The 26,601-nt window shown below is 31.7% G+C and overlaps 2 protein-coding genes across 3 annotated transcripts in view; one reads left to right on the top strand and one right to left on the bottom strand.

Moving 5' to 3' along the window:
- LOC149927024 (uncharacterized) overlaps positions 1 to 21,962 on the bottom strand; it is a 74,481-nt gene extending 52,519 nt beyond the window's left edge. Inside the window, exons 1-2 of the mRNA XM_090158418.1 lie at positions 21,781 to 21,962; positions 20,860 to 20,973 (exon numbers count right to left, since the gene is read on the bottom strand). Of these exons, the coding sequence (XP_090014544.1) occupies positions 20,860 to 20,865 (6 nt within the window). The 5' untranslated portion in view covers positions 20,866 to 20,973; positions 21,781 to 21,962. The remainder of the gene's footprint in view (positions 1 to 20,859; positions 20,974 to 21,780) is intronic.
- A 186-nt stretch (positions 21,963 to 22,148) lies between these two features.
- kel (kelch protein) lies at positions 22,149 to 26,393 on the top strand. 2 transcript variants are annotated; one of them, XM_090158582.1, is made up of 12 exons: positions 22,149 to 22,391; positions 22,458 to 22,517; positions 22,580 to 22,705; positions 22,766 to 22,991; positions 23,055 to 23,230; positions 23,293 to 23,389; positions 23,461 to 23,727; positions 24,324 to 24,539; positions 25,314 to 25,413; positions 25,473 to 25,574; positions 25,637 to 25,906; positions 25,967 to 26,393. In XM_090158582.1, the coding sequence occupies exons 1-12, from the start codon at positions 22,333 to 22,335 to the stop codon at positions 26,137 to 26,139; spliced, it is 1,872 nt and encodes a 623-aa protein (XP_090014708.1). In that variant the 5' UTR covers positions 22,149 to 22,332; the 3' UTR covers positions 26,140 to 26,393. The 2 variants fall into 2 exon arrangements, with proteins under 2 accessions (XP_090014708.1, XP_090014707.1); XM_090158581.1 differs by having other exon boundaries at positions 22,150 to 22,391; positions 23,293 to 23,392.
- Positions 26,394 to 26,601: the final 208 nt, after the last annotated feature.

Genomic DNA, 26,601 nt, shown 5'->3' with positions numbered 1-26,601 from the left:
TTTCACGTTTAGCCTTGATAAACTAAAAACTTCCCAAAACTAAAATATTTCAACAAACCGAATTAAAAACAAAAAGTTGAAACATAAAATTAAGAAATGTGGGTTTATATTTGTGTAAAACTATTTCTTCGTTTGTTACATTGTTAAGACGAAAAATGGAGGCCTATACATAGGTGGCGTTCTTACGTAGCTAAGGTCACGCGCATGATTTTTCGGTCAAATTTGTGGGATCTGGTTGATTGAATAGATGGAACGATTCTTGGAGAAACGAAAAAACGCGTGTGGCCTAGATTCGCGGAAGAGAAATTTCGTTGCTTTTCAAATCACCTTCCCTCTCGAAAGGGCCCCGTTCCTTCGGGTACGAAGCCAGCTTGCAATACGCCATGGGAAACAGTCTACGCCTGATAAACCGAAGTCTTCACCCCTACAACTTCCCTTAACGAGATTTGAAAGCGCGGACTTAAACTCTATATTTATTATTTTACGAAAACTATAAAAGAAATGAAATTATAGTCTCCGAAACGGCCATCAACGTGAATGGAGCGCTATTAAAATAGTTTCGCTTTGAAAGAAAACTGAACCTTCCGGATACAAGAACTAAATATAAAAAAGATGGTTTTAAAATTCCGATTTTGAAATAAGGACGTAGAGAAAAATAGAACATTATGCTTAAGCGCGCACTAGGATTTTTCAACGAATTAGTTCAAACAAGCGTTTATTTTATCTTGAAAACAATTTTAAAAAAATTACTTTTTTATTAGAATTGGATTTTGTGTTATTTTTATAATTTTAAAGAAAGCCTATTTTTTCTCAAAATTTTCAAAACGCGACTACTTGTTTTCCAACTCGAATACATAAAGCTAAGCAATTTCCGGTACGATGTTGAAAAAAATTCACATTCTTTTTTCAATAATTAAAATTACTTGTGGTTATATTTTTCAATTTAGGCCTATATGATTAAACTGACACAACATTTTATTAAATATTATAATATAGAATAAAAATTTCTCACATACAGAATATTGTAATGCAAAATTTCAACATGAAAAACGCAATTATCCAAAAAACGTAAAAAGTACAAATCTTTAGTAGGGATGTGACAATTATTTTTGAGAAAAACGGCACAATATTGTTGTTGGCAGTCGGCAACCGAAAAAGGATTAAGCGATAGTTTACGGTGAAGAATTATGTCGTTAAATAACAAAGCATTTCGGAGAACCAACTCGAACGTATACGACTTTATAGGACATTTAAAGATTTACAGGACAGGTTTAAAAATATAGGATTTTAGACGAGTTAGATTCATGCTTTCTGGTAAGTTAGAAATTTCTGTAGCAACGACTTCCTAATTTATGAACTATTGACACTTGCTCGTAGGTTTTGGTTTGGAGTTTACGACCGAGGGGTAAGATTACAGATTATCTCAAACTGTCTTACCCCTCGTTTACGACCTTTATCCTGTTTTAGAACTTATTTTGGAGGTTTCGACCTTTTTCGTAGTGATGCACCGATATATCGGCCTATTTTTCTAATATCAGCATCGGCCAATATCGGCATAAACGAAGCCGATATTGGCTGATACCGATATTAAAAAAATATTTTCAGAAAAACATTTAAAAATAAGAAAATTCTCGATGAACTAATGATAATATTTGATTTGATTAGCGCCACGTACGCTAGACTTCAGAAGCTAGATCATTCCTATTTTTAGACAGGGGGTTACGAGTGTAAACAAATAAAAAAAACAAGGATATTGGATTTGCGATAGAAAATATGTATCACGTAAAATGAAAAGAAACATATTCGGATATGCTCTTGCAACCTTTTTTTCATGAAAAATTAGAATAAAATTGTATGACACTATGACAGTGTACTGAACCGTCTTTTACAATGATTTTATCATACACAAAAATACACTACTGTTATGATAGATAACTTTGTTAATATCGGCCACGAATTGCCGATATATTGGCTGTACCCATATCGGTGCATCCCTAATTGTAACCCGGCCACCTGAATTTATGGCATTAAAAGTCGGTTGATGAATTGGGTCTAAGGTGGCGCCTTCGGTTTTAGCTATAGCTGATTATTATTATTAGTAGTAATAATATGACAAATCATTTAACCGGAAACAAATATTTTCTTTACTAACTTTTAAAGCAACTGTCGGCTCTATCATTGCCACCTGTATTATGATAAGGCCTTTGTTAACAGAGATAGCAATGAATCTATCCGATTCTTCGAAAAACCGACTTTACTGGAGAGCATGGTACCATCTGTTAATGTCAAAGGAAGCTAAAATTTAAAATAGCGAAACGATAACACCGTCAGAGAACCATTTAAGAGTATTATAATTCGACAATTTATACTCTACTTAGTGGATTTTAATTTTAATCTAAATTAACCAACCCCTATAAAATTGCTAACATTACTATAATTAACGTTATTGTCAAATTTACAAACGAGCCAATCAACGCTAGGGGTACTTTCATGTCCCGTCTTTTGGGCCAAAATGTAGCTTAAGTATCTTGTTTTGAATTCGACGCTAGCGACATCTGTTGAAAGAAGAGCTACTTCACGTCGAGCCGAAACTTTCTTTAAAATAAATTCAAAGGCTATACTTTTGTATCTTTTTTGTAAATTAATTGAAGTAGAGTTGTAAGTCGGAAAATTTTCCACTCGAAAAAGTTTTCGGAAAATGACCGAGGCCTTTTTTTCGGAAAATCTTCCATATTTTTCCGAAAAAAAAATTAAAAAGGTTTAATATAATTGTTTTCAAAATTAAATAAAGCCGAATTTTCGCCTCATATTTTCGAATCCAATAGTAAAACTGAACCTCTAGACTAGTTTAAACTCATTTTATATCGATAAAAACATTAAAAAGTATAAAACCCTTAAAAAGTAATTTATGTTTAAATTTTTTATTTTCTGGAAATTTTTCCGTGTTTTATTTTACGGGAAAATTAACAACTCTAAATTGAAGTTTATTATTTGAGTTAAATCAATAGTGTGAAACCATCTAATTTGAAACATAAAACGCGTTTCGAAAACGTGCAAAACTTGTCGAAGCCCCACGTTTCAAGTTCAAATACTTAAAAATAGCATAATACGCGAAATATGGCGTCTGCAGATAAAAAGTTTGAAAAATAGAAACCAACAAAAAGTACCATCTTCGTTAGATAGATGTCAGCTTATGGTTAAAAGTGGGCTAATCTGCGATTAACTTCACCGGGGAAACCGTACACATTTCTAAATAAGCCTTTTTCAAGCCAATTATTAAGCGACGATATTAATAAGATAAAATACAACGCTGCTCGTAAAAAATGACTAAAAATAAAACGTGAAAAAAAAAGATTATTAATCATGAGGAAAATATCGTAAATCTTTTATTAAAATCATGAAGTAATAAAAATGACGGACGAGAGTACTGATAACGTAAGCCGTACGGCAGCGAGACAAAAAAAGCGAATATAATCTAGAATATTGTTTATAACTTCTATAGATATATAAAAAATATGGGCTTGTCCATATTTTCAATTGTTAACAAATTCCCAGCTCATTTTTTTCTATATCAATTTTAACAATACTACCCCAAAAATTTGGACAGTGGGGAGTTCAATTTTCCACAAAGCATCGGAAATTGGGAGAGTTTTTTAAGGGACATTTTCAAAGTGTAGTTTCCTACTTCCGTCATTTTATAATAAATAATAGAAAAAATATATATTTTATATTTTAGTACGTCTTGTTTAAATTCATCCAGCTGTAGAAAATTCGCGATTTTGGGGAGGACACAACTACGTTTTTTCTCAAAGAAATATTTCTTTTAAATATTTTAAAGCGGATTTTATTGAATTTTTATTATTATGTTTTACTGCGCTAAATCTATGTCATTGGAACGAATTCTGGGTTTAATAAATCACGAGTAAGAAGGTAATAAACAACGGTGGAAATTACGTTTGGAGTTTGAACTTAAATTAATTGTTAATTTGAAGGTAATAAGAACGATCGCCTTTAAAAAAATTAAGTCTTTACGCACTACATATTTCTAACTGCAAAAAAGCGTGTATCGTGATAATAGTGGGGTGATCTACTACTTATTTCCCAGGCCCCACCTACTTCAAATATCGTGGCGCCCTCTTTTGAGTTAAAAATGGCAAACTAATATCACTTACTTTTAGCAAATTTAAATATTAAAGATTAATATAATTATATTAAATAGAATTATGTTCATGTTAAAAATATCAACAGCATTTATTAGTACGTATATGCTCAGTATTAATATTAAATATTTTAAATTTATAAATTAGAAATATTTTATTTGCATATTAACTATATTTTTGGATTGTAGACCATTGGACCGAAATCCAATTCGTCCGAATGTACCATTCAACCGAAGTCCAATAGACCGAAAACCACGTTTTGGGCGGTTTCTATTTAATATACAGTAGTGGTACATTTTTACTTACCGTAGGGTACGTGACGATAGTATATTTATTTTGGACTAAACTATGTCTTAAATATTTATTATTACGTACCGTTGGGCATTTCTAGACCTTTTTCCCATAAAATTCGATATTTTAATGGGAAATATTTCGCTACTGGAAACTATCGCCTGTAATATGTATTGATTCAGTCAATTTATTCTTGTATAAATAAAAATGATTCTGCAATAAACCAAAAATACATATTTTTCTAAGCATAATGGCTTAACCTAACCTAAAGTGCCTACGCGCCTGTGGCGCGCCCGGCTAACCTAACCCAACCTAACCTGATAGCCTAAATAAATATATTTCGGTCCATTGGGAAAACCCATAGCATTATATCCCATTAGATCAAATCCCATTCGACCGAATACCATTAAATAATAAAAGCCTGACATATGTCCTGCATTTATATACTATAATGGGATTCGGTCGTATGGTAAAACCTCTAGCATTATATCCCATTGGATCGAATCCCATTATATCGAAAATATTCGTATTACATTTTTGTTACTAGTTTAACATGGAGTGATTCGTTTGATTAAGAAAAAATGCCCCCACCCAAAACCCCTCTTTAAAAACCTGTTCCCGTTTAAATTTTTATTTTTTTAAACCATTTTAACTATTATAATATTTTATTTTATCTCTGAATAACACGATATTTTATTAAAAGTAATTACTTACCCACCCAAAACCCCTAGTTTTACCCTGGTCCCGCTAAGATTGTTGGGTTAATTCTATTAAGCAAAAAGCACTAAATTCGTATTCCGAACCTCGGCGTGTATACGAAGTGCCAGTATTACAATGTAAAAATATTACATTATGATCTTAGCCAAGTGGCCGAGAATACAAAAATCAGCGTAATAGATACTACTTTTTTGTCCCAGCCAAAAGGCCAAGAAACTACGATTTGATGTTCGACTAAGAAAATTTTTCAAAAAGAATAGTTCAACAATCGATATAGGACCTAAGTAATGCATTAAAATAACGGTTATTGAGAGGCTGACTGTCATGGTACATGTATAAGAAGCTTAGGTGGATATTTATCTAGGTTATTTCCAAAAATTAACGCCGGAGAACATTGAATTTCAAGGGAAAACTCTAAAAATACAAAACGATACAAAATAAATGTATTGAAAACATAGCTTAGTCCAAATTATGAATACTAAAATCGCGAACCCTACTATACATCAAAATCTACAAATAAAAACACGAAGCAGATTTAAATTTCCGAATCAACCGAATCCTCACCATATTGGGCTATAAACGAAAATACTTTTCGTTGCAATGGGATTCGGTCGAACGGGATTCGGTTCAATGGTATACAACCATATTTTTGTAATACATTAATTGCATATTAAATATATTTTTGTAATATATTAATTGCATATTAACTATATTTTGGAAATATATTAATTGCATATTAACTATATTTTGGAAATATATTAATTGCATATTAAATATATTTTTGTAATATATTAATTGGATTTTAATTATTTATCAAATAAAAAAAATATTAATATATTTATTTATCAAATAAAAAAATATTAATATATTTATTTATCAAATATAAAAAATATTAATATATTAAATAATTTTAATAATTTTCAACGAATTAAATGTTTAGAATTATATTATAAATGCATATTAAATATTAAAATAATAAAAATTAATTATATTATATTTTTCAATTATAAATACTATAAAAATATTAAATACTACTATAAAAATAATTGATATTAGGGACCTACAGAGGTAGATCGTAACATTTTTCAATTAGGATCAACCTACAAAATTTTAAAACGAGTACTTCATAAAACCGCAGAAATAAGTCACCGTTCTTGCTTCTAAATTTTCCAAAATATCATCATTTGTTTTCCAAGCGGTAGCGTCTGACATTTCCGGCAAAACAACGTTATTTTGAAAACATAAATATCTAATAATACAGGTAGAGAGTACGGGTATGGGGTTCACGGGTGATTTGACGGCCCACGGCAAAGGATTCCTTTCAACATTTCGTGCCGCTTGACAAACACCAGTTTTCATTAAAACGGATTCGGGATGAAAAATATTTTTTCTCCCAGCGGGCGCAGTATTAGAGACAGGTTAAGCTTGATATGCCTATTGCCTATATTAGAGGGGTTAAGGTTACGCGAGGAACTTCAGATTTCTTTTTAAAACGTACTTTGGAATGTTTTGATAGTATTGTCAAGTTAGCGTTAAGACGAGAGGAGCGTTATGTGAGAGCAAATGTCAAGCAAGTCTAGAAAACCCTATTTGAGAAAAAAACGAGTTTGGTTTGGTATCTGATACCCAGCGTTGACCATACATTTTAGTAAAAATAGTAACTACTTTCAAAATTGTAACCAACTACTTTCAAAATTGTAACCAACTACTTTCAAAATTGTAACCAACTACTTTCAAAATTGTAACCAACTACTTTCAAAATTGTAACCAACTACTTTCAAAATTGTAACCAACTACTTTCAAAATTGTAACCAACTACTTTCAAAATTGTAACCAACTACTTTCAAAATTGTAACCAACTACTTTCAAAATTGTAACCAACTACTTTCAAAATTGTAACCAACTACTTTCAAAATTGTAACCAACTACTTTCAAAATTGTAACCAACTACTTTCAAAATTGTAACCAACTACTTTCAAAATTGTAACCAACTACTTTCAAAATTGTAACCAACTACTTTCAAAATTGTAACCAACTACTTTCAAAATTGTAACCAACTACTTTCAAAATTGTAACCAACTACTTTCAAAATTGTAACCAACTACTTTCAAAATTGTAACCAACTACTTTCAAAATTGTAACCAACTACTTTCAAAATTGTAACCAACTACTTTCAAAATTGTAACCAACTACTTTCAAAATTGTAACCAACTACTTTCAAAATTGTAACCAACTACTTTCAAAATTGTAACCAACTACTTTCAAAATTGTAACCAACTACTTTCAAAATTGTAACCAACTACTTTCAAAATTGTAACCAACTACTTTCAAAATTGTAACCAACTACTTTCAAAATTGTAACCAACTACTTTCAAAATTGTAACCAACTACTTTCAAAATTGTAACCAACTACTTTCAAAATTGTAACCAACTACTTTCAAAATTGTAACCAACTACTTTCAAAATTGTAACCAACTACTTTCAAAATTGTAACCAACTACTTTCAAAATTGTAACCAACTACTTTCAAAATTGTAACCAACTACTTTCAAAATTGTAACCAACTACTTTCAAAATTGTAACCAACTACTTTCAAAATTGTAACCAACTACTTTCAAAATTGTAACCAACTACTTTCAAAATTGTAACCAACTACTTTCAAAATTGTAACCAACTACTTTCAAAATTGTAACCAACTACTTTCAAAATTGTAACCAACTACTTTCAAAATTGTAACCAACTACTTTCAAAATTGTAACCAACTACTTTCAAAATTGTAACCAACTACTTTCAAAATTGTAACCAACTACTTTCAAAATTGTAACCAACTACTTTCAAAATTGTAACCAACTACTTTCAAAATTGTAACCAACTACTTTCAAAATTGTAACCAACTACTTTCAAAATTGTAACCAACTACTTTCAAAATTGTAACCAACTACTTTCAAAATTGTAACCAACTACTTTCAAAATTGTAACCAACTACTTTCAAAATTGTAACCAACTACTTTCAAAATTGTAACCAACTACTTTCAAAATTGTAACCAACTACTTTCAAAATTGTAACCAACTACTTTCAAAATTGTAACCAACTACTTTCAAAATTGTAACCAACTACTTTCAAAATTGTAACCAACTACTTTCAAAATTGTAACCAACTACTTTCAAAATTGTAACCAACTACTTTCAAAATTGTAACCAACTACTTTCAAAATTGTAACCAACTACTTTCAAAATTGTAACCAACTACTTTCAAAATTGTAACCAACTATTTTAACATATTTTTTAGCTTAAATAACCAATTATTTGGAGAAATGTTTCAACCATATTTATTTGCCACAATAATTTAGGCCGAAGCTATAGCGGGGATCTTAAATATCGTGCAATATAAAATTCGGTGGTTTTAAATTTTTAATTTGTTATTAAATGCCTTAAATAATCTATTAATTAAAATATACTAAAAAAAGGTTAAAGAATCAATAAAAATTTAGTATTTGGTCTACAAAATGTAAAAAGACGGGAAATTCTTTCAAAAGTGAAGTATATCGACTTATTTGACTGTGGCCTTCAGTTAGCGGGCGGTAAAGCACTTTGGAAGTTGGCTCTCGGCCGTTAACATTCAACCACAAAAAAACGTGGTTATAATTCTACCGCAGTTCCAAAAAAGTCAATCTGATAATGAAATAAACTTTTTCTACGTTTCTTTCCTCTATTTCAAAAGGTCATCGTGATTTTTTAATCGATTATTTGATTTAAGTTACTTTTTGAATTTTTAAAATTTGTTTGCCTCCCGTTTCGTGTCTAAGTGATTGATTTTTAGCGTTAATAGATAAACAGATATATCAAATTTAAATAAATCTCAATTTAATTAATTTAATTGGATTTCGTGTACTTTATATTATCATTATTTCATTAATTTGTTTATTTTATTAGTTTTGAATCAATTAATTATTATGATATTTATTCATTTTTTTATAATAATAATAAATGAAATGGCGTTTTAATGTGCAAGTTTATACGCAAGTAGAATAAATATATTACAAGTTACAAAATATATAATACAATATCAAGAATGTATTTATTTATGCATAGGGAGAATGTCTATGTCGAGACGGTTTTTAGCCTTTCTCTCAATCCACCCGTTGGTCCCCCCAGTACGCTCCTCCGCTTGAAATAAAACGTATAGTCCCGGTAATTCATTGGCTGCTTAAAATTTACGTCACGGGGGAAAGGCGTTCAACGTGCCCGGCGATTGTCGCAACATAATCATTCTTCCTAAATATAAATAAATACATTCTTGACAATATATTAAAAAAACAAGTTATATAAATCTTTTTCAAATAGGCGGTTTAAAATCTTTAACAAAAGGAATTTACAAAAATATCTTAACATTTTACCTGTAATAAAATTATTGTAAGTAACAGCAAGTTGTTAAACTAGTAATTGAAATACTTTAAAGTTACATAATATGGAACCAAGGGAAATTCACAATACCCCTCGCGAATGTTTTACTTTTTACAACTCGTTAAGAAAAATGTAGCATATACGAAATCTTCCACAAAATCAACAAAATAGGAAACTTAAGGGACGAACAAATATATATACAGTTTTATATGGTTAATAATTTAGTTAAAGAACTAGGTAGAATATACATGTTTGATATCTGTAATTTTACAGCTAAATATATCAAATATAATTTAATTTATTAGCTGTTTTTTTTTATTTAGATTAAGGGATTTAAAAACCTCTTCAGTTTTAAACATATTGCTATTTCTTATAAATAATTACTTATTATTATTATTTATTTATTTTGTTTTAAATCGCTGAATTGAGAAACCTTGCGAGATTGAAAACTGGAAATCAGTGTTGATTTTTACGTAATTTAAAATTTAAGAAAGACTGAAAAATATTAATAAAAACCAGACAAATTATAATAATATTAATAATTACGATAAATATCAATTTTCTTCAAATAAAAATAACCGCAATCAGTTCGTTGACACGTAAAACTACAATTATGAAACATAAATTTATTTATTTTCGGGTCTAAATCACTCGACAATTTCCTTTAAAAAAATTCATACGTACCGTTTGGGAATTTCAAAATCAAAAGAAATATTATCGTCTCGTGGTTAGTGAACTATGTAAGAACTTAAGAAATAATTACTCGGGTATTAAGTTTTGCGGCGATCGGGCAAATAATTTTTCGTAAACTTGGGGAAAAAATATTAAATTAACCGTGTAAACGACACAACGCGACCTTTTCAATTGATTTTTTTTTAAAGATTTCTTTTTGAAATTAATCCAAGGGCAAAATAACCGTTTAGAGTCAGTCATATAGAACAAGGTAACTTTTTTATATTAAAATCAATAAAACTGACACATTCAGGAACGTTTCACGAATGAATAAATAGTTATATAAAAAATTATTTATTTTGACAAGTTCATTCGCGCGTGATCCACGACTGTGTCGCAATTGTTCAGACCATAATTTATGTTTGTTTCAACATTTAACAAGAACCAACTAGATTATATTATATAATATTTGATTGTGTTTGACCTTTAATGTCTTCTTTTTGTGGATATTCAAGGATATTCAAGAAATTTCAACAAATGTTTTAAGAAAGGATTTCATCATTCCACTATATTTAAAATACTAACTAGATAATATTATATTATATTAATACCTTGTGTTCGACCTTTAATGTTATCTTATTTTTGTAGATTTCAATATTTATTTTAGAAAAGATTTCACTATATTTAAAGGGGAATTTAAAGGGAAAAAATAGCGAGATATTTTCTACACTCAATTCAGATAACACTTATTTTTGGTAAAATATAAATTTACCCGAATTTGGGGTATCACGAGAATATATTGAAAAAAAAAAAGGATTTTTTGACAAAATATGACTTTAGTTCCTTACTATAAATTTAAAATGTCCAAAGATAATTTAAAACCCGATTTAAATTGATTAAAAATATCGAGTCAAACGCAATTAATTACTCGACCTTAATATTAATCTTAAAAGTTCAACGATAACTTAAAGAGTTATTTAAATTGTGTAAAAAACATTTAGATAATCAAAATGAATAACTCAGCATGTTTGGCAAAAAAAGCTTGATTTATTTTTGTAAAAACTCACTGGTCTGGTTTTTTTTTGTTGGTTAAAGACGGCGATATTTTGAAACCCATAAATTTCCTACGAACTATATGGTTTTATCAATAAATACATTTTATCGAAGTACTTTTTTTACGTATTTGTAAAACAAATGTGCTTATTATTCTAGTGGCCTAGATGCTGTATGATTTAAATCAATTTGTTTTAAAATGATTTAAGTCAGTGATTTAAATCATATGCCTTTTTAAAAAAATCATTGATTTATACTTCAATGTATTTATGATAATGTATAAAAATAGGCTCTCTACCAATATCGATTCAGAGGAAACTAAAATTACAAATAGTAATTAAACTTAATTAAGATTTATTTTAAATTTACTTTACTTTACCGCTCTACACAAATTATTTATGGACTTTTCGAGAAAAAGTGACGTTAAATGTTTAAAAATTAGAGTTGTTAATTTTCCGAAAAAATTAAATGCGGAAATATTTCCGGAAATGTTTCAGCAAATCAGAAAAATAACAATTTAAACCAATTACGTTTTAAGGGTTTAAATTCTAGACTAGTGTACATATTTTAGTTTTACTTTTGGATTCGAAAAAATGAGGCATAAATTCCGCTATATTTAAACTGCCAAACAATATTAGGCTAATCCTGGAAAACCTTTTCTACTTTTTTTCGGGAAAATATAGAAAAAGACCTCGTTAAATTTAAGTCAACGGCCCTGCCCAGTTATTTAAATATTCATCTAATAAATATCTAGCTAAAGAACACCTGGATCACCCGGATAGTCACAAAAGTGGGATTATAAAAATTATGCAGATTTAAAATTATAGATCACGATTTTCACCCAGATCAATAAAAGCGGCGGATCAATGAAACCATTAGTAAAACATTAGCCCGAATTAAAAACTCATAGTGAGGATCGCGATTTTCAACTCTTGTCTGCCCCGAAGTTATGGAGAAATTCAAAGCTTGTTTTCAAATATCTGAACTTATTTGGACGCGATACGGTTTAGAAAACTTAATTGAAAATTTAAATTAATACGAAAAAGTTAAATATAACCAATATACTATTGTAAAGCCAAAGTGTTGATCAATAAAGCGTCATTTCTTAGTTTTAATGGATTTTTAAGTGGATTAAACCAATGTAATCCAGGTGGCGAAAAACGTTATTTGGTCTAATTCAGTGTTGCCACATTTTTTAGAATTAAAATTCCCTTACTTTTCCAGGTTATCCATGACAATTCCTAGATAATTTTAAGCTATATTTTAGTAAACGTTTTCCATTTAGACTCATTTTCCAATTCTCTAACATTTCTCTGATGTTTACACACATTTTCAAATTAACTGACTTTTCCGGACATTTTTACTATTTGTTTTCAAATTCCCCGACTTTTAGACCAATTTTAAAATTCAACGAATTTTAGAACAATTTTCAAAGTCCCTGACATTCTTAATTTCTTACTATTTCTTAAAAGTCCCTGACATTCTTACTATTTCTTAAAATTCCCTGACATTCTTACTATTTCTTAAAAGTCCCTGACATTCTTACTATTTCTTAAAATTCCCTGACATTCTTACTATTTCTTAAAATTCCCTGACATTCTTACTATTTCTTAAAATTCCCTGACATTCTTACTATTTCTTAAAATTCCCTGACATTCTTACTATTTCTTAAAATTCCCTGACATTCTTACTATTTCTTAAAATTCCCTGACATTCTTACTATTTCTTAAAATTCCCTGACATTCTTACTATTTCTTAAAATTCCCTGACATTCTTACTATTTCTTAAAATTCCCTGACATTCTTACTATTTCTTAAAATTCCCTGACATTCTTACTATTTCTTAAAATTCCCTGACATTCTTACTATTTCTTAAAATTCCCTGACATTCTTACTATTTCTTAAAATTCCCTGACATTCTTACTATTTCTTAAAATTCCCTGACATTCTTACTATTTCTTAAAATTCCCTGACATTCTTACTATTTCTTAAAATTCCCTGATATTCTTACTATTTCTTAAAATTCCCTGACATTCTTACTATTTCTTACCCCGACTTTTTCAGGTACTGTTGCAACCCTGTAATTGAGTATCGAATGGTTTAGTAAGTCTTAAGATGTTTAATTCTATTTTCAAAGAGATAGTTTTACAAATATTTAATTTTCTTTCACCAATTCCAACCGGAAGAAATACGAAGATGTAAATCGGACAAAATACCTCGGAAGCGAGTGGGAAAAATTCTGAAGATTACGTTTTTATTCGAGTTTGAATTTTCACATTAATCACAAAAAAGAGAGAAATCTGTTTTGGGAAATGTTTTGAAAAGATCTAGACTTGGAATTAAAAAATTGTCTGTTTCGCGCGGGTGGTTCGAGTTCCCACACATTCAACGTTTTCGCCTTTTTAAATCGAAATTTATAGTTCTTAGAAGAGAACAAAATTCTAGGCAAAGATCAATACACCGCGACGTACAAAAAACCGTTCCTCAAACATTGGAAAATAAACGCAAAGTTCGTCGTCCGCACCGGGTTTTAATCAAACATTACACTTTGTCTGGCTGGGCTCGTGGGATACCACATTCCATCGTGGCTCGCTTGAACTATACGCAGTGATGCCAGATCGAGGGGAAATTTCCCACCTTTAAGCCAAATTAAGATCTCGAAAATTCGAAAAAGGAAAGTTTAAACCTCGAAAATTCGAAAAAGGAAAATTTAAACCTCGAAAATTCGAAAAAGGGAAATTTAAACCTCGAAAATTCGAAAAAGGAAAAACTAGACCTCGAAAATGCTAAAATGGGAAATTTAAACCTCGAAAATTCGAAAAAGGAAAGTTTAAACCTCGAAAATTCGAAAAAGGAAAGTTTAAACCTCGAAAATTCGAAAAAGGAAAATTTAAACCTCGAAAATTCGAAAAAGGAAAGTTTAAACCTCGAAAATGCTAAAATGGGAAATTTAAACCTCGAAAATTCGAAAAAGGAAAATTTAAACCTCGAAAATTCGAAAAAGGAAAATTTAAACCTCAAAAATTTGAAAAGGGGAAATTTAAACCTTGAAAATTCGAAAAAGAAAAATTTAAACCTCAAAAATTTGAAAAAGGGAAATTTAAACCTCGAAAATTCGAAAAAGGAAAAACTAGACCTCGAAAATTCTAAAAACGAAAAACTAGACCTCGAAAATTCTAAAATGGGAAATTTAAAACTCTAAAATTCTAAAAAAAAATTAGACCTCCAAAATTTCTAAAACGGGAAATCAGAACTAAAATTGAAGAAATGTAGGGAAAACGAGGGAAATTCGAAAAAGGGAAATCAGACCGAAAATTTCGGAAATAAAAATAAATACAACCAAATTATATTTAAGACTTCGTTAAAGAACTTAATTTAAAAGTCAAACAATAATGGGTAATTAGTTCGATACTGCTAAAATAGATGGCGCTTTATTTTCTCAACAAGAGGGCATACAGGGATAATTATTTTGAAAATCAATAAAATCACTATTCCCAGGGTAACTTATGAAATTTGTTTTAGATAAATATGAATATTTATCGACTTTTGGCCAAACTAGGAAATTTGTTATCCGAAAAGCTAAATTTTAACGCCGCGAAAGGGAAATTTCATTTTAGCGATCTGGCATCACTGATAATATGACGGTACGAAATGTAAACGATGGAGGAAATTGGCTCCTTACGCCAACAAGTCGTAAGCTCGCCCATACAGACGAAGTGTCACACGTTTGGGCGTTTGTCAAGTGAGGGTCAAAAACCTACCGAATAGGAGGATCGATAACTGTACTAATACCTCGAATAGCTCGGTATGAAAATGGAGAAAATTTTAATGTTTGAGAGATTGTATTTGTCTCGCGAAATAGTCGCTTTTATTGGAATGCCAGCTGATTAAATAAAGCTATAGAAATAAAGTTGAAAGCGGGAAAAACATTTCTGGATATTATTCGAAATATAACCGTTTCTCAACGAAATAAAGGCAGTGGTTAGGGCAAGGGCGAAACGAGGGCCTAGGGCTCTGCGGTTATTTTTTTTTAATTTTTTGTATTTCGGTGTGAGTGGTGGTTTTCCTCTTTCGACCAAATTTTTATAGTTTTTCTGATTTCCTACTTTTGAGGGGTTTCCGAACCCCTAGCGGTTTTAAGTGGTTTATACAATCCCTAAGGGATTTGTGTGTACTGGGCTCACGTGCAGTGTAGCCGATCACATTGATTTAAATCAAGTGATTTTTTGAAAAAATCTGATTTAAATCAAATTAAAAAATCTTTGATTTAAATCAAATTAAAAAATCTTTGATTTAAATCAAATTAAAAAATCTTTGATTTAAATCAAATTAAAAAATCTTTGATTTAAATCAAATTAAAAAATCTTTGATTTAAATCAAATTAAAAAATCTTTGATTTAAATCAAATTAAAAAATCTTTGATTTAAATCAAATTAAAAAATCTTTGATTTAAATCAAATTAAAAAATCTTTGATTTAAATCAAATTAAAAAATCTTTGATTTAAATCAAATTAAAAAATCTTTGATTTAAATCAAATTAAAAAATCTTTGATTTAAATCAAATTAAAAAATAATTTAACTTAATCAAATTAAAAAATAATTTAACTTAATCAAATTAAAAAATAATTTAACTTAATCAAATTAAAAAATAATTTAACTTAATCAAATTAAAAAATAATTTAACTTAATCAAAATAAAAAAATCATTTAACTTAATCAAAATAAAAAATCACTTGATTTATATCTGACAACCCCGGCTACATCCACAAGCCTGCTACTAATAATTATCAGTAATCATTTCGGCGAAAAAGACACATTTACGGAGCGTAATTATAGACTTATGTAACTAAATTTTGAAGAGACAGACTGGGGTTACGGAACAGATGTTTCTTCAGAGAATACGCGTGGAAATACAAAACCTCTTTTTCGAAAGTCGGAGAAAGTAAAGTTGCGGCTAACGACCCATAAAAGAACGCTGCGGAAGCGAGGTCTAATATTCCAGAAATGGCCCCCGGGTAACACCCCCGCCTTCTCAAACCGTATAAAAACAAAATGTTTATAAAATGCAAATTACGTCGACGGAAAACGAAGCTATTTTTACACTGAGCATGCTCGCCGTGGAAAGCCTTTGCTGGAAGTCTACAAGGGACTATTTTTAAACAACAAAGGCTCGTTTCTTATCTCGGATCATATACCTGAAAACGGCCTACCCACTATCACCGTTTCATCTCTACGTTTTCCAAAAGATTAACAGAAAAACACTTTTATGGGACTATATTTTTCGGCGATTAATATCGCTATTATGAAGTGATATTATGACGGTTTGTTCCAATTATACGATTAAATTGCAGATAAAAATATTGAATATGAAAATACGCATTGAAAATATTGTTAAATTAAATGTACTTATACAGTAAAAATTACTAGAACATCTTTAGTATTTGATTCAAAATACCTTAAAAGCTATTACACTTTTTAGAAAAATTGTAGAAAAGTTTTAGTTTGTCATTGATCTAAAGATATTTGATTTAAAATACCTTTAACACAATTACACTTTTAAGAATAATTGTAGAACAGTTTTAGTATGGGCTATTATTTAAAAGATATTTCATTGAAAATACCTTTAAAACAATTACACTTTTTAGAATAATTGTAGAACAGTTTTAGTATGGGCTATTATTTAAAAGATATTTCATTGAAAATACCTTTAAAACAATTACACTTTTTAGAATAATTGTAGAAACGTTTTAGCATGGACCATTATTTAAAAGATATTTCATTTAAAATACCTTTAACACAATTATAACCTTTCTGAATAACTAACGAAAAGCTTTATTATTTTAAAGATATTTGATTTAAAATTGGTGTAATAGAATAACTTCGACATTCTAACGGTATTTCTTTAGATAATATTTGACGCTAAATGTTTTTCTTAATATCTATAGAATCTTTAAGATTTTCTACAAAAAGTATACTCGTTGATTTAAAGTGGTTTACTTGAAAAACGTGTAAAGATTTTCAAGTCTATTTTTAAAAACTGTGAAAGTTAGTAGCTTTCTGAAGCCAGCTAAACCTCTCACGATTTAAACACTGTTTACACCAGATGGTAGCCAGCGAAACGATCTAATATTATCATATAAGCAGGGCCTCCCATCTGTTTACCTAGTCCAAAGTCTTATCACACACGTTATAGCTTCTACACCCAAATCGATAAATTTAAGCTCTTCTTTTCGTATTTTAAAGTATTCTACGACTTTTTATTATGACATGAAAAGGAAGTTTTACACGCTTGCGAAATAGACCGTTTAAGCGAACGGATAAAGTACACCAAAAAAATTGTAGTTTTCGGGTATTCAAGGAAAGCCGCCAGGAGAAATTGCAGAAGAAGGATTCCGATACGAAAACTACATTTTTTACGCGATGAACCCGACAGCTTTGGTCATTTCTTCAAACGCTAGACTCATTAAAAATTACTTCCAAAAGAGTCATCGCCTCACTATCGTGCGTAAATTATTCGCTTCAGAAAAAACCGAAAACTTTGAACATAATGTAATCGGGGAAAAACATGTTTCAAGGTCTACTGCTGTCAATTATTAGGAAAACCGATATATTATAACGTTAAATACGCGTACTAAGGATCCCGTTTCAAAGTAAGATATAGGTACGTATCTGTCTTAAAACAAGAAGTTTGAAATCCCCTCAAAAAAAGGTTCAAACCTCCCTCCCCACTGCTCCCAACCCATATTGTTTTTTTAATTCACAGAAAAAATGTTCGAAAGAGCCTCACAAAAAAATGTTCGAAAGAGCCTCACAAAAAAATGTTCGAAAGAGCCTCACAAAAAAATGTTCGAAAGAGCCTCACAAAAAAATGTTCGAAAGAGCCTCACAAAAAAATGTTCGAAAGAGCCTTACAAAAAATGTTCGAAAGAGCCTTACAAAAAATGTTCGAAAGAGCCTTACAAAAAATGTTCGAAAGAGCCTTACAAAAAATGTTCGAAAGAGCCTTACAAAAAATGTTCGAAAGAGCCTTACAAAAAATGTTCGAAAGAGCCTTACAAAAAATGTTCGAAAGAGCCTTACAAAAAATGTTCGAAAGAGCCTTACAAAAAATGTTCGAAAGAGCCTTACAAAAAATGTTCGAAAGAGCCTTACAAAAAATGTTCGAAAGAGCCTTACAAAAAATGTTCGAAAGAGCCTTACAAAAAATGTTCGAAAGAGCCTTACAAAAAATGTTCGAAAGAGCCTTACAAAAAATGTTCGAAAGAGCCTTACAAAAAATGTTCGAAAGAGCCTTACAAAAAAATGTTCGAAAGAGCCTTACAAAAAAATGTTCGAAAGAGCCTTACAAAAAAATGTTCGAAAGAGCCTCACAAAAAAATGTTCGAAAGAGCCTCACAAAAAAATGTTCGAAAGAGCCTCACAAAAAAATGTTCGAAAGAGCCTTACAAAAAATGTTCGAAAGAGCCTTACAAAAAATGTTCGAAAGAGCCTTACAAAAAATGTTCGAAAGAGCCTTACAAAAAATGTTCGAAAGAGCCTTACAAAAAATGTTCGAAAGAGCCTTACAAAAAATGTTCGAAAGAGCCTTACAAAAAATGTTCGAAAGAGCCTTACAAAAAATGTTCGAAAGAGCCTTACAAAAAATGTTCGAAAGAGCCTTACAAAAAATGTTCGAAAGAGTCTTACAAAAAATGTTCGAAAGAGCCTTACAAAAAATGTTCGAAAGAGCCTTACAAAAAATGTTCGAAAGAGCCTTACAAAAAATGTTCGAAAGAGCCTTACAAAAAATGTTCGAAAGAGCCTTACAAAAAATGTTCGAAAGAGCCTTACAAAAAATGTTCGAAAGAGCCTTACAAAAAATGTTCGAAAGAGCCTTACAAAAAATGTTCGAAAGAGCCTTACAAAAAATGTTCGAAAGAGCCTTACAAAAAATGTTCGAAAGAGCCTTACAAAAAATGTTCGAAAGAGCCTTACAAAAAATGTTCGAAAGAGCCTTACAAAAAATGTTCGAAAGAGCCTTACAAAAAATGTTCGAAAGAGCCTTACAAAAAATGTTCGAAAGAGCCTTACAAAAAATGTTCGAAAGAGCCTTACAAAAAATGTTCGAAAGAGCCTTACAAAAAATGTTCGAAAGAGCCTTACAAAAAATGTTCGAAAGAGCCTCACAAAAAAATGTTCGAAAAAGCCTCACAAAAAAATGTTCGAAAAAGCCTCACAAAAAAATGTTCGAAAAAGCCTCACAAAAAATGTTCGAAAAAGCCTCACAAAAAAATGTTCGAAAAAGCCTCACAAAAAATGTTCGAAAAAGCCTCACAAAAAAATGTTCGAAAAAGCCTCACAAAAAATGTTCGAAAGACCCCAAAACGTAGGGATGCACCAATATGGGTACAGCCGAATGGGTAATATCGGACGATATTAACAAAGTTATCTATCATAACAATAGTGGATATGACAAAATCATTGTAAAAGACGGTTGAGTATACTGTTTATTTTCATTTTACGTGATACATATTTTCAATCACTCGTAACCCCCTGTAAAAAAAATATACTCTAGCTTCTTAAATCTGGCGTACGTGTCACGGCCAATCAAATAAAATATTATCATTAGTTAGTTAATAGAGAATTTTCTTATTTTTCAATGTTTTTCTGAAAATATTTTTTTTTAATATCGGTATCGGCCAATATCGGCTTCGTTTAACTTCAAACCAAAACCATTTAGCCATCATAATAAGCAAGTAGAAATAAACGAGATTTATTCAGAGGTATAAGTTTATCTTTAAGCTCCAAAATTATATAATTTAACGGGTCATTAACTATAAGGCATCATTATCATGGCGTCTAAATAGACCTAATATAAAATTATTTCGCGAAAATAAAAAGTGATTACATTATTGATGGTGCGCAATTACGTATTAATAACACGTTGTATTCCAGAAGAATGACTTCATGTTCAATCTGGTTCCGTGACCCTGCACTCATTAACGCAAAAACGTTGATTACACCAAAAATAATGAAAAAAAATTCGCGTAGAACCAGTCCACCCGAAATAATGATGAAAAATCCCGTAATATTTCATTAGAGAATTCTATATATCGGACCTCTCTGTGACGAAACTCGGATGGAATTTCGGGCCCCCCGACCCATCAACATTTCAACAATCGAAAAGCATCTCCAACTGGTTTGCCTTAATTTTAGCGCCTTGCTTAATGAAAAGTCACCGGAAATTTAGCTCTACTGGGTATATACCTCCCCTCCCTTTAACTGGAATGTCAGGTAACCGACTTCTCCCCAGGGGGGAATCGGGAATCATAATGGGACGAACGTCAAACAAAATTTTCGGCCTTTACATACTAGCGCTTCCGTGTCAGTCAGAGCAGATGCCCAAAGGGACCTCTACCTACACCCATCTCTCTCCTATCTCTGTTTGGTTGAAAATTGCAGGCAGGAATAAATTTACACCCATAAAATAACAGTGGACACAATGCGTGACTCTTCTTTCTACCTTTCCATTATCATTTGAAAATTGAACGCATAAATAATACGAGGTTGGAATATAGCTTCTTACCTGCATATTAGGTAATCCAACAACGGTGGCGTCCGTAGTTGCATTCTATCGTCCAGAGAGATGATGAAATTAAGTCCTCATAGAAAAGCACACCATCAACCAACACATTCTGTTCTGCACGTACCCAATATAAAACCACGAAAAATATAAAAATTAATAAATTAGAGTATGGAATTTTAATAAAAATAGATGGTTAGTAAAAGCATAGGCGTGGGTATAAACACGATGTAACAACAAAGCAAAAGACAAATTTTAACACATGCTTCGCGATGCTAAAATACATCAACTCCTTTTTTGTTAAATCAGCTGAGCGTAACTGTGGACTAGAGGATCTTTCAGTTTGTCCTAAATGATCACAGAAGCGGTTAGGGGCCAAATTATTGACTGTTTGCGAGTAATTGTACAGCTACCAGTGATTAAGGACTAAACATCACATAAAAATAGACAAGAATAATTAATTTAATGTGGTTGAGCACCATTGTTTTCGAATTTAAATAAGTGGGGTATGGCTGTTATAAATTATCTCGCTTCAAATATCATAGCTATTTCCAATTTCGTAGCTCTACTGCAAAAATATTAACCTCATCTACGATGCAATATCGATCTTCAAGACAACAATCCCTGCGGCCACGTCCCCCCCCCCCCCCCCTAATGGGTTAAATGCATTGATAAATACCGGAACTTCTACAACAATGAATCTTTACAAGTTATGGGTTATTTGACCTAATACATTCCTATTTATTAAAATATGCGGATAAGCTACAAAAACATTATTATTTCTGGTAGATTTTATGAAATTCGACTCGTTTTAAAATATAAACAATGTATTTATCAAGCCTGGATTCCCCGCGTTCCATAACAAGCCATTGAACGCACAAGTTAAGGCTTAGTAAGAAGATATGAGATTCACGTTAAATTTACCTTTTCTATCATTTGTAATTATTGCCTTGATTGTCCAATACACTACACACACCGTAATGTCACTTAACAACACGAAATTCACAAGATACAGTTCAAAAAACACAACATAAATAATAACTTTTTAGAGAACCTCGCATAGAGATCTGCTGTCAACAGTCAACATATCCAACTGAAAGTCTGCTCTCGGCTTTCGTGCAAATCAGATCCCGTCCTCGATTGGCCCTTTCCGACGTGACGCAACTTCCACGTCCGGAGGAACCTCACGTGACGTAAATTACGAAAGACAGATGTCTCTGTAACGAAATAGACCAAAAATAGGCTAAACTAACCTGTTTTTCAAGAATAACTTCCGGATAATTATAACAATTTTTTCACAATTTTGAGTTGAAGTTATTATTCTTTCGGGGCCATTATTCCGCGGTATAACCTTCATGCATTCTATACTACTTATAAACCTCGGCGGTTTTAAAATTTCACTTTAATGTAAACGTATCAAGGATGTTTTGACAACAGCTTTCTTTTAATACAATTTGCATAATTTGTAAAGTTAAAATGTTAGGTATGGGAGATTCTAGGGATCGTATGAGCGCCGCTGCAGCGATGGCAGAAGGGTAATGTGTACAATTAATTCAAAAATAATGAAAAATTAAAGTTACACAATGATTAATCAACATTAGATCTGATTGCTTTGGGATCAGCCACGAAATATCATCTCGTTTGAGTACACTGTCAGTGAAGTATGTATTTGCCAGCCCTTTTCTCAAAATGCTAAAATAGTCATTCATATTCTTAATTTCAGTGATGAAGAACAAGCGAAACACCAAGATCTTCCCAAAAATTACGCAAGTACTAGTGCAGAGAAGCCACCTTACCGTAACCCACATCATACCCCAAAAGCATTCGAAGCTATGAATATACTTAGAAAGTAAAGGTTTAAACTATTTAAAAGCAATTATTATCTTTTAAATAACTTTTTTATATCTAGGCAAAATCTATTGTGTGATGTTATATTATGCGCTGAAGGTGTTGAAACTCCTGCTCACAAAACAGTTTTGGCATCATGCAGCCCTTACTTTTATGCCATGTTCACTAGTTTTACCGAAAGTAAAGCAGAAAAAATAACTCTCCAGGGAATTGATGGAAATGCACTATTATTGTTAGTTGACTACGTTTATTCTGCGGAAATTTTAGTAACTGAAGATAACGTGCAGGTATGCTCAAATTATTGTTACAGCATTGTTTTGATTCAGTTTAATTTTATAAATTTGTGTCAGGTTCTATTACCGGCTGCCAATTTGCTACAGCTTACAGATGTGAGAGATGCTTGTTGCGAATTTCTGCAGTCCCAACTTCACCCTTCAAATTGTTTAGGAATTAGAGCATTTGCAGATTTACATGGTTGTCTGGAACTTCTATTGGCTGCAGATTCTTATACAGAACAAAATTTCACGTAAGACGATAATAGAACAGCTTCATCTTTTTTAGTTGCTAATTTTTTGTCATTATCTATAGAGATGTTGTAGAAAGTGAGGAATTCCTAGCATTATCCGCAGTTCAAGTCTGCAAACTCATATCCAGTGACAAGCTAGCCGTATCTTCCGAAGAAAAAGTGGTGTATTATCTTTCTCATTCTTAATTTGTTTTAAATATAATATTTATGATATTTTCCTTTTTATAAAGGTTTTTGAAGCGGTTATGACGTGGGTAAATCATGAACTCGACAATAGACAAGAGTACTTGTCACAGCTGATGGAACATGTTCGACTTCCTTTATTACCTCAAGAATTCCTAGTGCAACGAGTTGAAGAAGAGCCTTTACTGAAATCCAATCACGCTTGCAAGGATTTCCTCATTGAAGCTATGAAATATCATCTATTAAAAGGGGAGCAGAAACTCATGTACAAAACACCCAGAACGAAACCTCGCAATCCAGTTGGAAGGCCAAAAGTAAAGACATGAAAAATTACGTTTATGTTTCATATAAAACAATAGGCATAAGTATGACACAAAAATATTTTGGTTTGTCAAAGTTACTGCTACGTTAGTTTGTTAGCTACAAATAAAGCCAAAATGCATTTTGCCAAAGTGAACGTTAATTTTACTTTTAAAAACGTTTTAAATAAGCATTGGCAGCTTTGCAGATAATTGTCAGTCCTTAGCCACGTTATGATTAATTTAGACTTAAGGGCTGTGCGAATAGTGGTTTTAGGCAATCGAGTCGGATTTAGAGTATTAATACATTTTTCATCGGGTAGCAGAGACGGGTAATATTTTGATCAAGTCGGGTTTAGAGTATTAATAAATTTTACATCGGGTAGTTGAGTCAGTTTAAGAGTATTAATACCTTTTTCATCGGGTAGTCTAGTCAGATAATATTTTGATCAAGTCAGGTTTAGAGTATTATTATAGTTTTCGATGCTGATCGAGTTCTCACACAGCCTTAATAGACTTTCAATAAAAAACTAGCATTGGGAGAAATTCAATGTGTCATACTTACCATGTTACTTATGTTTTTACGTATTGATAAATTTATTTATGTCTAGATATTGCTGGTTGTAGGTGGGCAAGCTCCCAAGGCCATACGCAATGTAGAATGTTATGATTTCAAAGAAGAGCGTTGGTACCAACTTGCAGAGTTACCTACTCGAAGATGCAGGGCTGGATTAGCAGTTGTAAATGGTTTTGTCTACGCAGTTGGAGGCTTCAATGGGTCTTTAAGAGTTCGAACTGTGGATGTTTACGATCCTATACGTGACCAGGTGACCCTCCATTTTCTCTAGATAAGAAAACTTACCCTCAAGAATAAGATAGGAAATATTATTGGCGCCAGGTGCGCATTGTCCCCAAATCCATTCTTTATAATCACGGTGGGTAGTGATAGCTAGGGGAGGCAGCCCACACAGGGTGCCATCCGTTTAGGGCCATTTGTGAGTGACATCCAACTGTGAAAAAAATCAAAACTTACAAAAACTATAGAAATTCGAATTACATGTTTTGGCTAGTAAGTAGCACACCATGATATTTGCACTGGGAGCAGGTCCGTAACCAGCTGCCAAAACTTGGTGGGCACCATTGTCTGATACTAAAAATCGTAATTTTTAATTCCCACTCCTGAGATAAGTAAATATACGGAAATTGGTTTTATTTTGTTATTTTTTAAACCAAATATTTTATTAAAAATACAGGTAACCAATGTTATATGATATTAGTTGGTAGTTGAGCAATTGATTTTTTTGGGGTTGGTTGGGTTGAGGATGCTCAAGTATTCATTTCGGGGCGCTTAGCATCCCCTGGCGCACCCCCGTATACAGGCCTGACCGGGTTTCACCCATGCTAGCTCCGCCACTGGCAATGGGTGTATATAAAAATCCCACCTACTGACATCGTAACTTTTGATTTCTTAGCTAATGTCTGGGGGGATTTTGGCTCATCTAATGAAAATGGGGGGGGGGGGGGATTCTATCCCATTACCGAGGTATAGGATGAATATGAAGTAATTTACCAAATATTTGACCACTTATTGTATTTAAAAGTGGACACAATCTCCATCTATGGAAGCAAGACGTAGCACGTTAGGAGTGGCAGTGCTTAACAACCAAATATATGCTGTGGGGGGCTTTGATGGATCCACGGGTAAATTGTAAAATATAATCTTACCAAATTGTCTCTAACGTTTCTAACATTCTTTTCAGGTTTAAACAGTGCCGAATCTTATGATCTCAATAGTAACGATTGGAAAACAATATCTCCCATGAGTACAAGAAGAAGTAGTGTCGGAGTTGGAGTTCTTAACGGTTAATACTAGAATCTCTATTACCAATTTTCTCAGGTATTTAATGTTTAAAATCGTCATTAGATTTTTTATACGCTGTTGGCGGGTATGATGGGGCTTCCCGGCAGTGTTTATCAACTGTTGAATGCTATAATCCTGAAACTGACACATGGACGCTAGTTGCCGAAATGTCATTGAGGAGAAGCGGAGCTGGTGTTGGAGTCCTAGATGGATTATTGTATGCTGTCGGAGGTCACGATGGCCCTTTAGTTAGGAAAAGCGTAGAATGTTACTGCCCCGAGACAAATTCATGGACTCCCGTCTCTGATATGATGATGTGTCGAAGGAATGCTGGTAAAATTATGGCTTATTGAGGCAGGAAATATTATATATTCTAATGCCATATTTTGACAGGAGTTGTTGCGGTTGACGATTACCTCTATGTGGTGGGAGGAGACGATGGTTCTACGAATTTAGGGTCGGTTGAAGTGTTTAACCCCAAAACGGATACCTGGACAATGCTAAATTCTTTTATGACAGTTGGTAGAAGCTACGCTGGAGTCGCTATTGTTGACAAACCTATGTAAATTGAAAATTAATTCAAACTGAAATTTATTTTCAATGGTGAATAGTTTTCTTTTTGTTAGTCCGCAACATGATCTCTTTTAAAAAAAAACAGCATGTGTTTTAAATAAAGAAATTTATTTTTAATCATGAAAATCTGCATAGGTGACAATTTACACATAGTGATCAAAAAATGTGTTTCTTTAATAGTTGTTCATAAGATAATTTATACTGTATGGTTCATGTTTCATTGTAAATAAATTTTGTTCTACTAATAGGTGTTGATGTTGATTGGCCGAAATAAGTGCTTCAAGCGGCGTAGTGTTAACTACTTAATCACGTTCAATTTTTTTAGCTGGGAATGAGCTATATGAGCCCTGACGATACAGGGTTGCTGCACATCAGGGAATTTTAAATTTGGCTTAAAAAGTCTGGGAGTTTTAAGAATTTGTAAAAAGTCAGGGAATTCAATTTAATCTTGACAC

Source organism: Leiobunum rupestre, chromosome 9 (assembly GCF_980474605.1).
Source record: "Leiobunum rupestre chromosome 9, qqLeiRupe1.1.hap1, whole genome shotgun sequence".
NCBI lineage: Eukaryota > Metazoa > Arthropoda > Arachnida > Opiliones > Sclerosomatidae > Leiobunum > Leiobunum rupestre.
The sequence above is the reverse complement of the archived record's forward strand: the minus strand, read 5'-3'. Positions and strand labels throughout refer to the sequence as shown.